Source organism: Aspergillus oryzae, chromosome 5 (genome assembly GCF_000184455.2).
Source record: "Aspergillus oryzae RIB40 DNA, chromosome 5".
In the NCBI taxonomy this organism is placed as follows: domain Eukaryota; kingdom Fungi; phylum Ascomycota; class Eurotiomycetes; order Eurotiales; family Aspergillaceae; genus Aspergillus; species Aspergillus oryzae.
In genome coordinates this window covers 182,621-197,220 of record NC_036439.1, presented here as the reverse complement: position 1 = coordinate 197,220, position 14,600 = coordinate 182,621, and the positions used below count along the sequence as shown (strand labels likewise).

The window sequence follows — 14,600 nt, the reverse complement described above, 5'->3', positions numbered from 1 at the left end:
CCGGGGTGTAGATGACTGTTGTTAGATTCAGGACTTTCTCTGTTCCGTCTAACATCTTTTGGGACTTGTTAGTTAACCCGTAGGATGAGGTGGGCTATGTTAAATGGAAAAGACTTACGGGATAGGAAGGGACGTAGGCGTTGGGACCAGTATGGATGCAAAAGTCACTACCGCCTTTGGCCTCGCCCAAGACCTCTATCGATTCGGAGATAGGGAGCACGGTGCGATAGCCCACTTGATGAGTGAAACTGGCGTGTGCGGCCGGGTTATCATCTCCCAGAAGGAGCTGACGAGTCCGTGAATGAATGCCATCAGCGCCGAGTACTGTTTGTTTGTTAGTCCGTAATTTGACAAGAGGGGTAAAGAGGAGACGTCTCACAAGTATCTGCTTCGGCAGTGGTTCCATCGGTAAAGCGCAATAGAACCTGTTCACGGCTCGGATCATCTACATAACTTTCGAGTTCCTTGTTGAAACGGGTCGATCCCTTGGGCAGTAGAGCGACCAGCTCGCGGAGGAACTGGGATCTCATGCAGCACCAATAGTCAGTCCCGGGCACATCAAGCAGGAAATGCAGAGCCTCAGAGGCCTGAGCGGCCTCCTTGGTCGAAGGAGTGAAGCCGTCCCAGAAGCCGAAATGATTGGCTTTGGCGACTCGGTGGAGCGCAGGGAGGACCTCCGGATGAAGTCGCTGCATGCTGCTCTGCGCGACGCTGGTCAGAGCCACGCCGGCGCCAATCTCATGCCAGTCCGAGGCGCGCTCATAGATTGTGAAGGGGATGTTGCGGTGTGAGAGGCCGAGACCCAGCATCACGCCGATTAGGCCGCCGCCGACGATAGCAACATTAGGAGCTTTACCACCCGTGGAGTTGGAGGTTGGGGGAGTATCTGAGTGAGGCATGGCTAAGGCTTGCAGGGACAGATAGCGGAGGCAATAGTATCAGAGTCTACAATAATCACGGCATGGACGATGTCCGGTTGTGTCATTTGGTTCATATACTATCCCGTATCATCGGCCCCCATATCCAGAAGGTGGGACACATCACGCTACCATGGATTGCATGCTAAGAATATGCTCCATCCACATGGCTGAGGCTGGAATCCAGGCTGATGGATAAATTCGGGAGGGTGTGATTGAGTTGCATATCTTCAGTTGATTTTAGCGTGGTTGCAATAAATGTAATACGATCTCTTTCTTTACAGCTAAGTCTGTAGTGTATCTCTTAGCGTGGACCAGCGGGGCTATAAAATACGCCGAGTATAGTGGGCTGAGTGGCGCTGCGGACGGCTTGTCGGAGGCCCGGTCCGTAGCCATTGCGGCTCGGGCGAAACGATTGAAGAAAGGTTGAGATAGGCTGACGCGTCAGTTATTTCCTTAGTGTCGCTGCAATGTATGCGTTATCCACATATGCATATACGACGCGGCATTAGCGGCTGGCATCAGTAAATCACCGTATACTAACCCTAACCCACCATCGTGAACCCCGGTAAATTACAACTCCATATCGATCCAAGTGGAAATACCATACGGTGGATGTTGTATACAGTCTACGCAGCATGTCGGATGGTGGGCTGAGCCAAAAGAATTAGGAAAGACCAGTGGGCCAATGGGGCAACCTGTCGCAATAGAGAATATTCTTGGTTAAGCCATCTTCTGAGTCAGATCCATTGCTGTAGTAAATGGTGTGAGGCAAAGCTCGTTCATGAGAGAATAGTCAAGGTGAACTCGATAACAAGTAATATAGACTTGTAGACTTATACAGTTAACGTCTATACCTGCTGTGAATGAGTGAAGCATTATGATAGTTCTATTATTCTAAAATGATAATAAAGATTTATAAGTATATCGGAAAATCCTGTCCAACACCAGTACTCCGACGCTATAAGCACTAGTGTGCCCCAATTCAGCCTCCGTCCCTGCACCATCTTCGAAGTTGGATAATTACCCACGCCCGCAAAGGCCTCTAAATCTGAATCCTATACTTCACCCGGCCTGAAAAACTGTTTGCAATACGATCCAGGGTTTCAGATTCCATAACATGGACGCAAGAAACCAGGAATACCACAAGAACACACTTCACCTCCCACGTATTCTCTGTCTACACGGTGGTGGAAGCAACGCACGCATTTTCAAGACGCAATGCCGCGTGATTTCGCAAAGGCTCGAGCCATACTTCCGATTTGCCTATGCCGAAGCGCCGTTTGATTCGGGGCCCGGGCCGGACGTCCTCTCGGTTTACGCTGAGTATGGTCCGTTTGTACGATGGTTCCCGGACCCGGAGCACAATATCGATGGTAGAGCCGCAATTAAAGCCATCAACAATTCGGTCAAGACTGCCATGGACGAGGACGATCGATCAGGTGCAACAGGTCCATGGGTGGGATTGCTGGGTTTCAGTCAAGGCGCAAAGCTGGCTGCGAGCTTGATGTTCCGACAACAAGTTCGAGCCGAGAAACTAGGACGGGCGCAAGCTGGGTCGGACTGGAAGTTCGCCGTGGTGATGGCCGGACGAGCGCCGATAGTAAACCTTGATCCGGATGTTTTCAGGTCTTCGATGTTGAGCAACACGTCACAGATTGATTTGTCAGGGCTCCCGGACGTAGACGACCTCATGGGAGAGGAACACGTCCTCAAATTACCCACCATACATGTCCATGGGTTGGCAGATCCAGGTCTTTACTTTCACCGGGAGCTTCTCGACGACTACTGTAGCATCGACAGCGTTCGGGTTCTGGAGTGGGATGGCGCACATCGGGTGCCGGTAAAAAGTGCCGATGTCAATCCTCTCATTGATCAGATTCTGAGGCTGGCAAAAGAGATTGGGGCGCTATGAGACTCGGAGTAGGGGAAGTTAATGAAAGTAAAACAGATCTCGATGTGGCGCGCGTTTTAGATTTAGCACTGTAAAGGCAACAGAGAAAGACGAAGAGAGCGAACCCGTGATACTTCAAACCCTGGGGGACTAGAGCAAGCCGACTACGTGTTGATTGACTGCGGCCCTCCGTCTCGCCATCAGCAACTCAACGCAGAACAGCGTGGATCGGCGGAATCATCGATCCTAGTGACTATTACTTGGGTGCCCGGTGGTTATTCTGACAATTTTGTTTGGTTGCCTGATCTTCCCACTGGGAGTCGGCTAGTTGCCGCGCCATTAAGCGAGGTGTTTTTGGTCCTTTTCTGTTCCCTTTTCGCTTGTAACCATTGTATCGCATCGGCAATATTCAATATTACTTAGTGAACTAGGTCTAAAGCCAAAGGGGCAGTATTGACGGTTAATCGGGTATGATTCTTGCAAAGTAATTGCCTACGTGGCCTGAATAATGAGCTTATGTCGTTTCCATGATAGCGGGATTCTCAAATTGTAGGTCTGTTGATTAGCGCTACCTGGGTACGGTTTCGCTCTGCACAATTAAAGTGTAGCCATGTAAATTATTCCGTCCTGCGATTAGGTAGAGTCCATCTTCAATTAAAAATTGGCTTTTAGGATCTATGGTACTCACTCGAGAGCAACCCTAAGCGAACCGAGGCTTCACATTTAAGTCCCACACTTGCGGACCGCAGGTTAAATACGGGCTAAACAGTAATTGTCAAAATAGATTGAAACGTCGGGTATATACTACTACTAGACTACTACTAGCAGTAGTACTAGTAATTTAGGAACAGCCATCGGAGTGGCACCTCGTCAGCCAATCAGACTGAGGAATTTACATATATCTGGCCATGAAATGTAACCATTGACCCGGAGTTACATCTACGAAAGATAATACAAGAAAAAATGGAAATCAAGCCCTATCAATGGCCGTGGCGACCTTCGACTAAATCCCTCGCAGCAACCTTTCGGCATTCTTCCAACACCCTCAATTGCTCAGCAACCTCGCCAAGTCTGCTAATGACTTCCTTGTTTCCCCGCGTGAAACCAAAAATGACGTACGGCATTCCGACGTCCTGGCAGAACTCCTTGACGTACGGCTGCGCGCGACGCAAGTTATGTCTCGGGAGGCGAGGGAACAAATGGTGCACGACTTGGAAATTGAGACCGCCATGGATAAAGTCCAACCAGGACGGGCAATCGACGTCCATTGTCGTCCGCACCATCTTCTGTGCAAATGACTCGTGGACGCCTACATCGGCGCTCGACATGGCGAAGTGACTGAGGGTGAGTTGGACGTGCAACGGGGCAGTGACCATATGCGAGATGAGCAGAAACGTGATGCGGGATGACCACGTTGGGATCGACAGGTATAGCGTCCGGTAGCCATACCAGTACCAGAAAAACACCTGGCCGGCCATTTCCAGGTAGCGATGCCACCATGCCGACCCTTTCCGGGGCGCTTGCGCCGGATCGAGTAGGTATGACCATGCTAGGCGGTACAGGTTGAAACGACCGAATAAAAGTATGGGATAGTAGAGGTAATGCTGGTACTTGATAAAAAATCGTGCTGCAGCGTCGAGGTTCATATCACGGTCGTAGTAGGTCGAGCGCAGGGAAGTAAAGAATCGAGAAGAGATTGCAAAAAATGGCATGTGCTGGATGTCCGGATCGTGCTCGGGCGAGTTGGTTGCGATGTGATGCACATTGTGATTCCGCTTCCACCAGCCGACCGAGAGACCACCAAGGAAATCTGCGACGAAGATCCCGATGCAGCTGTCTGTATGGAATCCATGGGTTATGCTTAGGTGACCGGCGTCGTGAACAGTGAATGCAAGCAGATGCCAGAGTAGCCCGAGGAAAAGGCCTGACAAAGCGTAATAGGAATAGTGAAGAGATGTCAAGAACAGAACGCAAAGGACAGAGTATCGGATGAATTCAACAGCGTAGGAGCTATATGGGCAATCGTAGAGTCCTTCGGATTGCAGCTTTGCATCGAGCTGGCGGTACTTTGTGACGACTTCGTCTTGTGACTTTTGATCAAGACGAGGATATTTTGAAAGATCTGATGATATCGCGTGGGCTATTGATGCTTCTGCAGATCCGAATGGCGCCAACTCCAGCTCTGATGAGTATACGGATGAAGCTCGGGAAATGGGCGTTTCAGTGCCTGTACGCCTCCGACGAACTCCATCTCCTTTCTCTACCGGATCGAAGACTGGTGACGGTGGTGTCGATTTTCCAGATGAGCTGATATCTTCTTCGGCATCGAGCGTTTCGTCGTCGACGCCCTTCGATGCTAGGGGTCTGAATATTCCTCCCTGGATCGGAGGCAGAAAGTTCTCCCATCGTCCATTGATTGTGCCTATCACATATTTCTGCATATGTGCCTGAGCTTCCTTTGAGTGCAAAGCTGTTATTTCGTCTGTGGCATCCCGACCGACCATGTGCAAGATTGATTTATTCCCGCCTGGGTGATATGGGATCCACGTGTCGACCTTCAGCACCTGATCTCCCAATATGATTATCTTTCGCCCGTCTGCTATCAATCCCTCGATTTCTCTCCGCGACCACACTCGGTTTTTGCGTGACATCGCCGGCACCATGGCTGAACATTGACTTCAAGTCCCGGACAGATGATGATGACGATGATAATGATGATGATGATGATGATGATGATGGATGCTCAGCATCAGAGGGAAGGCGAATGAATCGTGTGTTGGTGTTCTGTGTTCATCCCCTCAGGCACCAGGCAATTCTGGCGGTCAGGCTACAAAGTCACGTGTAGGATCAGGCCACAAACATCCCTCCGTCTTGTCGCAAATGCTTATGCTAGGATATGAGACATCCTCGGCACTGGATTGATTTGCTATACCTGTCATGTGGTTTGGATCTGGTATGATTTTACCACTAAATCATTAGCGGTACGGTCATGTACGGGTAATGACGAGATGACAGCCCGAGGATGACAATACATCACAACGACCCGCAACAATAAGAGCTAATGCAAGCCAGTGGACGAGATAAATAGCATGAATAATATATAGGACCCGGTGAGAAACAGTCAGATTTTAGGCCCTCCAGCAATCCACCTATAGAACCGGCTAATGCGGTCCATGCAGATTTATCGCAGATAAGTTCATGTCGACTGACTGCACGAGCCGGGATTTCTATGCCGGCGTGGTGCGTGACTCGGCTGGTATGTGAGATCTAGTATATCTACTCCAGCTGATGAAGTGGGCCAATGACAAAGAGATTATAGCATTGGCATAACCTGAAAGGCTCTACCTAAACTAGCCTGCTATAAATTACATACTAATAAACCTTGTAGCAATGGATTCCACGATGAGGCTCGCATCAGCAAAATTAACGCACATTATACAGTGCACACCTTCAGGACACAGCCGCCACCACGCTCGGCTTATGGCCTAGACCAGAAATCACAAAAGATCAGTGGCTCGAGGGAGCAATCCTTCCGGACCGGATTGTTTCAGATAAGCCATCTTGTATGTCAGATCCATAATCAAGTAATGTGGAATTACTAGTAAAATCAATTCCAGAGCCTCCACGCCTGGTTCACATCTCGAACGCCTAACTCAATGTGAGGGCCCGTTGCTTTGTACATATCTATCTGGTTTTCCTTATATCGTCACTCTGAGTGTGTTGTCCTTCCAACAACCTTGACCAAAAAATGGCGAACATAACCGAATCTCTGTTCATATTCGGGTCCCAAATTGCCTATAGCGAGAAGGCAGTTAGTGATATCAGGACAACGTTACGGAACAAGTTGTCTCGCCAATGGGTGCTCAATACAGTGGCAGAATTGCCAAGGTACTGGGATGCCCTGACGAAAGAGCTCCCTGAGATCGCAGAGAGCATCGGTTCCGAGGGAAGACAGCTGCTAGAGAACCTGGGTCCATGGCTTAAAAGTAATAGATCTAAAGCCCTAGGTGTGCAAGGTGACGCACTGCCGGGCGTGGTGTTTGTGCCGTTGATCGTGGTCGGACAGCTCGCTGAGTACCAACAATATCTACAGGCTTGCAACAACGGCGGCAACTTCGATGCACAAGCAGCTCTGGTCGCCAGCAAGACGCCTGCACTCGGGTTTTGTATGGGCCTACTGAGTGCCTATGCCGTTGCAAGCGCACAGAATCTAGAGGAGCTCAATCGGTACAGCGCTGTGGCGGTGCGTCTGGCCATGTTAGCAGGCGCCTGGAGTGACGCTCAGGAAACATGGAACCCGCATAAGACGTACGCAGTGGGCTGGACAAGTGAGAAGCAACTGCAAGACCTGCGGCGCGTCATTGAGAGCATCTCTCCAGAAGCCTACATCTCAGTGCTCTTTGATGAAGCGCGAGCCACAGTCACGGTCTCCGAGCGGGCGGCAGCTAGGCTCATGAGAAAGGCTCGTGCCGCTGGAGTCGTCCTGTCCGATACGGGCTTTCGCGGCGAGCTGCACAGTCCGAAGGTTCAGGCCAAGGAAAAGGTTCAAGACCTCATTGCGTTCTGCAACAAGAGGCACGATCTTCAGTTTGCCAAGACAGATCACCTGCCATTGACGACCTTCACCAACGCTGGGGACGGCAAGCCTCTTGTATCGGGTGATGGCTCTCTCCAAGGGCATGCTCTGGAGACCTTGTTCGCGCGGCAATGCGACTGGTACGGTACATTCAAGGCCGTAAAGGCAGCGTATCTCAATGGCAGTGAAACATCAGTCATCACCTTTGGCCCCGATCGATGTCTACCCCCGACTCTCGTGCGCCACATGGGATCAAGGGCGGTGCACTTCGCCGACGTCTACGAACAGCCGAGCAGCGCAGACGACGACCTTGTCAACGACAACAATCCTGTCGACGACAAAAATCCCATCAACGACAATAATACCATCAACGGCAATACTCCTGTCAATAGCGACAAACCTGTTAACAACGACGAGCCCGTCAACAACGATGACCCCGTCAATGACGACGACGCCATCGCTATCGTCGGCATGTCCATAAAGGTCGCCGGCGCCGACGACCTCGATGAGTTCTCACAGCTCCTCCGCAAGGGCACCTCGCAGCACGAGAAGGTGACACGGGAACGCCTGAACTTTGATTCGCTCTTCCGCGAACCCGACACCCGCGACTATTTCTGCAACTTCGTGCGCGATGTCGACGCCTTTGACCACAAATTCTTCAAGCGCAGCCCGCGCGAGTCGGCTGCCATGGATCCCCAGCATCGCCTGCTTCTCCAAGCGGCGTACCAGGCTGTTGAACAGGCCGGCATGTTTACTGAGGCCACGCGAGCTGGACAGGAAGACAAAGACCGGAACCACGTGGGTGTGTATATCGGCACGCCGTCAGTCGACTACGAGCACAACGTGGCAACACATCCCCTCAATGCTTTCATGGCCACAGGCAACTTGCAGAGCTACCTTCCGGGCCGTGTGGCAAACTATTTTGGCTGGACCGGCCCGGCCATCGCCTTCGACACGGCATGTTCGTCGTCGGCTGTTGCCATCCACAGTGCCTGCAACAGTATCCGTAACGGCGAGTGCTACGCGGCGCTGGCCGGTGGTGTCTGTATCCTGACCAATCCACATTGGTTCCAGAACCTGACGGCAGCAAGTTTCCTAAGTCCCACTGGCCAGTGCAAGCCGTTCGACGAGAAGGGGGATGGCTACTGCCGCGCCGAGGGCATCGCCTGCGTCTTCCTCAAGCGCATGGCGGACGCGCGAGCTGACGGCAACCCCATCCTTGGTCGACTAGCCAGCTCGGCCGTGTACCAGAACCAGAACCACACGCCCATCTTCGTGCCTAACTCGCCGTCGCTGGCGCAGCTGTTTGGGGATGTTGTTAAGAAGGCGCACTTGTCGCCTCGCGACATCGCGCTCGTTGAAGCCCACGGCACGGGCACAGCTGTGGGCGACCCGGCGGAGTGGGCGGCGCTGAGAAAGGCTGTCGGAGGCCCGATCCGGCCGCAGCCACTGCCAGTGGGCTCGGTCAAGGGACATGTAGGGCATACCGAGGGCGCATCGGGCATCATCTCACTTATCAAGGTGTTGATGATGATACATGAGGGATTTATCCCTCCACAGGCTAGCTTCAACAAATTGAACCCGACGATCAAAGCTACGGCTGCCTCTGATATGATGGAGATTGTAACCTCACTTCGAAGCTGGGATAGCCGGAACAAGGTGGTACTGATCAATAACTATGGCGCTTCGGGGTCCAACGCTGCCATGGTCGTGGCAGCTCCACGGACTCCCAACGAGCGTCAGGACGCGGCATCTATCAAGAAGTTAGAGGGACGGTTCCCCTTCTGCATCTCTGGGTCCGATGCACGCGCAGTTAAAGAATATGCTGCCAAGCTCGCCACCATCGTGAATCGCCAGTCCAAGTCGACGCTGGCCGACCTATCCTTTAACATCAACCGGCAGACCAACCCCGACCTACCGCAGCGCTTGCTCCTCCGTTGTCGATCCGTGGACGAGCTCAAGGATAGACTTGCAAGCGTATCTGAAGAGGAGTTGACAAACACGCAGGCCGAACGACCCGTTGTGCTGTGCTTTGGCGGCCAAGTCTCGACTTTTGTTGGCCTTGACCGCAAGCTCTACGACAACATCGCCGTCTTCCGTCATCATCTCGATGAGTGCGACAATGTCTTACAAACCGAGCTGGGCCTGCCGAGCATCTTCCCTGACATCTTCTCTCGCACAGCCTTACCCGATCCTGTACGACTACAGGTGGCACTCTTCGCCATGCAATATGCCAGCGCCCGAAGCTGGATCGACTGTGGACTGTCCGGCAAGGTTGTTAGCGTCATTGGCCACAGCTTTGGTGAGCTCACGGCACTGTGCATCTCTGGCGTTCTGAGTCTCAAGGATGCCCTCACCTTGATCGCCCGTCGTGCACAGCTCGTACGTGATGCGTGGGGCGACGAGAAGGGAAGCATGATGGCCGTCGAGGCCGACGAGTCGCTTGTCCACAGCCTGCTAGAGCATGCGGGTCGACAGCTTGGGGGCCTTGATAGCCCCGCTAGTATAGCCTGCTACAATGGTCCACGGAGTTTCACCTTGGCAGGGTCCGTTAAGGCCATCGATGCTGTGGCCGAGGCCATCTCCAACGGCGATAAGTTCTCGGCGGTTAGGAGTAAGAGGCTCAATGTTACCAACGCTTTCCACTCGTCCCTCGTTGATCCGCTCATTGACCGTCTCGAGGACGTCGGCAAACAGCTCGAGTTCCATGAGCCCTCAATCCCTCTGGAACGGGCTACCGAGACAGCCTTTGCTGGCCCGCTGACCCCTAAGTTTGTCCCGAACCACATGCGCAACCCCGTCTTCTTCTCCCATGCTATACAACGTCTCGCCAAAAAGTACCCGTCCGCTATCTTCCTTGAGGCAGGCTCGAGTTCGACCATAACCGTCATGGCGAGACGTGCGCTTGCTGGGCAGGTTAGCAAATCGCAGCACTTTGAATCTGTCAGTGTGACCAATGAGAAGGGCCTCGACGGTCTCACCGATGCCACCGTCTCGCTCTGGGAGCAAGGTCTGCGAGTCGCCTTTTGGGCGCATCACACTCTGCAGACCAAGGACTATACACACATCCTTTTGCCGCCGTATCAGTTCGAGAAGGCACGTCATTGGATGGACTACAAGTCTGCGTCTGACCTGGTAGCAGGCATGACTCAACGCGCACCCGTGAGCGATTCCAAGAGCATGCCGCTGTGGGAGTTCGTCGGCTACCAGAACAACGACACCAAGCACCCGCGCTTCCGCGTGAATATAATATCTGACAAGTTCAAGAAGCTCGTTTCTGGTCACATCTTCGCCCACACAGCGCCCGTGCTATCCGGAACGGTCCAGTCGGACATGGCTGTCGAGGCCCTGTTCAGTATTCATCCGGACTGGAAGGAACAGGGCATGATACCTACGATGATTGAGGCCAACATTCCCACGCCGATTTGCGTTGACTCATCCCGGAAGGTTTGGATCGATTATGAGGCTCTCGATGCGGAGCATACGCTTTGGCAGCTGAACATCTCGAGCACCAGCGCCGAAGGCACTCTGCCCAGAAGACATCTCCACGGACGTCTCCATATGCGCTCGCCCAATGATCCTGCCTTTATCTCCCAATTTGCCCGCTTTGAACGTCTTGTCCCCTATGAGCAATGCGCAAGGGTGTTGGCCGAGCAGGGTGGACCTGACGTCGACGTCCTGCAAGGCCGCCAGGTGTATAAGGCCTGGTCCGAGTTCATCGAGTACTCGGATCAGTACAACGCCGTGCACGCCGTTGTTGGTAAGAAAAACGAGTGTGCGGGACGAGTGCATCGTCGACACGCTGGCGAGAGCTACCTCGATATCGCTCTTCATGATTCGTTCAAGCAGGTCTCTGGTCTCTTCTTAAACTGCATGTCAGATTCGAAGCCCGGTGAAATACACATCGGAAGCGACGTTGAGCTCGTTATGCGCTCCCCACGGGGCATTTTACAGCCAGGACAGACTCAAGATATCTGGCATGTGTATGCGCGACACTCGCAGGTCTCGGCCAGAGTCTACATGGCAGATGCATTCGTCTTCAATCCCGCCAATGGAGAGCTCGTCGAGGTTATCTTGGGGCTACAGTATACGCGTATGAGCATTGACTCGATGAAGAGACTCCTAATGAACCTCACTGTGGACGAGTGGGCCTTGAATCTGAACAAGAGCGGTGCGGCAGTAGCAAAGCCCACACCCAGAGCGCCTCAGGTTGCCGTGAGCAGCAGCCCGAAGAAGGCACAGGAGAAGCAGAAGGAGACCAAGGGACCATCATCCCAGCCAGCGAAGTCCAACCTCACAGTGGAGGTCAAAAGAGTGCTCGCGAGCGTCGTGGGTGCAGAGGTTGATTCCATTACTCTTGATTCGGAAACGGCCGACATTGGCATCGACTCGTTGATGGGCATTGAGCTGCTTCGCGAAATCAATTCGGCATTCCACTGCAAGGTAGACTTGCCAGAGCTACTAGCAGCCACTACCGTGGGCCATATTGTCACTCTGGTCGCGGGCGCTTTGTCTGAAGGTGATGCTATAGAACTCACAGATGATGATGACGATATGAGTGAGTCGAGCCAGGATGACAGGAGCCCCACGCCCACAACTGCCTCAGAGATAGACACTGCTACCTCGGAAGACGAGTTACCTCCTATCAAGGACGTACATTCTGAAGAGCTGACGAAGAGAGATGCTGCGGTGCGGGAGGCTGAGGCCGAGAAGTACGTAGCGAAATACACGGCAGGATGGACTCCTGCGCAACCGGCGTATACCAGTGAAGCCATCGCGGATTCCAATGATGCCGTCGTCATCGTCACAGGCGCCACCGGAAGCCTTGGTGTACACGTCGTTGCTGCTCTCGCCTCACATCCCTCAGTCGCGACGGTCGTCTGTATCAACCGACCTCGTCCCACACCAGTGGAAACCCGCCAAGACGAAGCTTTCTCCAGTCGCGGCATCACACTTACACCTGAAGCCCGCTCCAAGTTGCGCATCCTGTCGACCGACACATCCCAGCCGCAGCTGGGTCTCGAGGCTTCCGAGTACGAGTGGCTTACGCAGCACGGCTCGCACATCGTGCACAGCGCGTGGCCTCTGAGCGGCTCACGACCCATATCTGCTTTTGCACCGCAGTTCCAGACCATGCGGAACCTACTTGACCTCGCCCGTGATATGGCTGTCCACCGTCGGGTCGGCTTCCAGATGGTTAGCTCCCTTAGCGTTGTTGGACATGCAAAGGAGCCGCTTGTGTCAGAAGATCGTGTCCATATGGATTCTGTCTTACCCCCGGGATATGGCGAGGCCAAATGGGTATGCGAGCGCATGCTAGACGAGACGTTACATAAGCACCCTACGCTGTTCCGAGCCATGGCTGTTCGGCCCGCACAGATTGCAGGTTCGTCTAGGAGCGGGGTCTGGAACTCAGTTGAACAGGTTCCCTTCATCGTCAAGTCAGCGCAGTCGCTTGGCGTCTGGCCCAACTTCCGCGGCACCGTACGGTGGATCCCTGTCGATGCCGTCGCGGCGATCCTCGTCGATCTGTTATACATCGGAGACGAAGAGACGGCGCCGGACCCTTATCCTATCTATCACATTGACGACCCAGTCGGCCGCCCATGGGAACAGATATCGTCCGTTCTGACGGACGCGCTAGACATTCCGGCGAGTCAATCGGTGCCGTTCAAAGAGTGGCTGGGCATTGTTGCCCACTCGTCCAAGCCAGAGATAGAGAACCCAGCTGGCAGATTAGCGGACTTCCTAGAACAGAATTTCGAGCGGTTGTCCTGTGGTGGGCTGGTTCTGGATACGACGAAAGCCCAAGAGCATTCCGCTACTATGCGTGCTTTGGGACCGGTGAGTGACGAAGTAGCCAGGGGCTACATCAGGGCTTGGAAGGAGATGGGATTCCTCTCCTCATGAAGAACGACCGTATGAATGAGATGGTTGCGCAGTGGAAAGTTAGGATGACCTGAGTTATGCCACCTTAGGATTCCCTATCATGCTTCTTAACGGGAATACGCCTATTGCTTTGTGTCCTGATGAGAATTCAACACATTTTTGGAAGTGGGCTGATATTCCTCAATACCCTAACGGCCCAGGAATCGCGACACTGGTCCTCGCTGATATACAATGATGGACATAAACATGTATTTCTTTCAACAAATTGAATAGCAGACTCATTAGTCAAGAATGTAGCACTAAACTAGACCTCAGTTTCATCATCCCATGGTAATATTATCTGATACGTCAGAAAGCACAGGACCTTTCAACCAGTATACAACTAACCTCTCCAGTCCAAGCAATATAGTTGATTTGATGCGTTTAAGAACGTAGGTACGGTCCTAGTAAATGCTTATAGAATACCAAATACTACAAAGGAATTGGAAACAACGAAGTGTTTGCACTGTAAAAGACTGTGAACTCTGTAAATCATTTCACTCGGCAGAATTCCTTCACCATCTGGATAAAAGTATCTCCACTATCCACGATCTTTCGCTAATTCCCCACTCTCTGTCAATACTGCATAAACCCTAGAGGCTTCCTTCATCATCTTGTTGGTGTCTTATGTTAAAAGGACCTCCGCAGCTAGGACATCGGCAATCGACAGGTACGACCTTTGGACAGAAAGGCTCACAGTACTTGGCATGTCCACAGTTGTACTTGATACACATACTGGTAGAGGGTTCCTTGGCAGTATCGGGAAGGAAAGGAGGATTTCAGTGCTTGTTTATCGGGCAACCTAGTCAAGTGACGTTTCACTTAGCGACTGGGCCTATCTATGAAACACGAAGTGACTTGGTGAGATGGAGATGAAAGATATACCTGGACCTGTGCCTTATAGACACTTCAGAGGAGCACACGTCAGAAGGGCGATTGTCTGGAGTTACCAATGAGTAGGTATGTTAAGCCATATGAGTAGAGACGTATTGTGAGGAACACTTGGGGAGGAGTACCCTTATAAATGGTAAGAAGTCAGGTTAGGGTAGACAGAGTCCGGATACAGGAAGCAACATGCTGTGTGTCGCCTGATCCAACCTGCTGACGACGTGGAAGGAGATGGCTAAGCTAACACTCGAGCCAAGTTCCACTAGCATCAATCAAACAATTTCTGGATTTATGTTATCTCCCGCATGACCTTTCTTGGTTTATGCATGGTGCCCATTTCAGCCTCCTCAAACCTGCTCAGCGTGTGGAGTGACAGGTGAGTCAAATCCTTCGATCC

The 14,600-nt window shown here is 52.5% G+C and overlaps 4 protein-coding genes across 4 annotated transcripts; 2 read left to right on the top strand and 2 right to left on the bottom strand.

Annotated features, from left to right (window-relative positions):
• Window positions 1-27: 27 nt before the first annotated feature.
• Window positions 28-899, bottom strand: AO090701000828 (FAD-dependent oxidoreductase; the record flags this gene model as incomplete). Its single annotated transcript, XM_023237132.1, has 3 exons — window positions 28-48; window positions 119-324; window positions 380-899. 3 exons carry the CDS (start codon window positions 897-899, stop codon window positions 28-30), a joined length of 747 nt encoding a protein of 248 aa, XP_023092304.1.
• Window positions 900-2,037: 1,138 nt separating this feature from the next.
• On the top strand, window positions 2,038-2,832 carry AO090701000829 (uncharacterized protein; the record flags this gene model as incomplete). Its single annotated transcript, XM_001823564.1, has 1 exon — window positions 2,038-2,832. One exon carries the CDS (start codon window positions 2,038-2,040, stop codon window positions 2,830-2,832), a length of 795 nt encoding a protein of 264 aa, XP_001823616.1.
• Window positions 2,833-3,791: 959 nt separating this feature from the next.
• On the bottom strand, window positions 3,792-5,474 carry AO090701000830 (fatty acid desaturase; the record flags this gene model as incomplete). Its single annotated transcript, XM_001823565.3, has 1 exon — window positions 3,792-5,474. One exon carries the CDS (start codon window positions 5,472-5,474, stop codon window positions 3,792-3,794), a length of 1,683 nt encoding a protein of 560 aa, XP_001823617.1.
• A 1,085-nt stretch (window positions 5,475-6,559) lies between these two features.
• AO090701000831 (uncharacterized protein) lies at window positions 6,560-13,297 on the top strand (the record flags this gene model as incomplete). The annotated part of the gene is made up of 1 exon (XM_001823566.1): window positions 6,560-13,297. The coding sequence occupies one exon, from the start codon at window positions 6,560-6,562 to the stop codon at window positions 13,295-13,297; it is 6,738 nt and encodes a 2,245-aa protein (XP_001823618.1).
• Window positions 13,298-14,600: the final 1,303 nt, after the last annotated feature.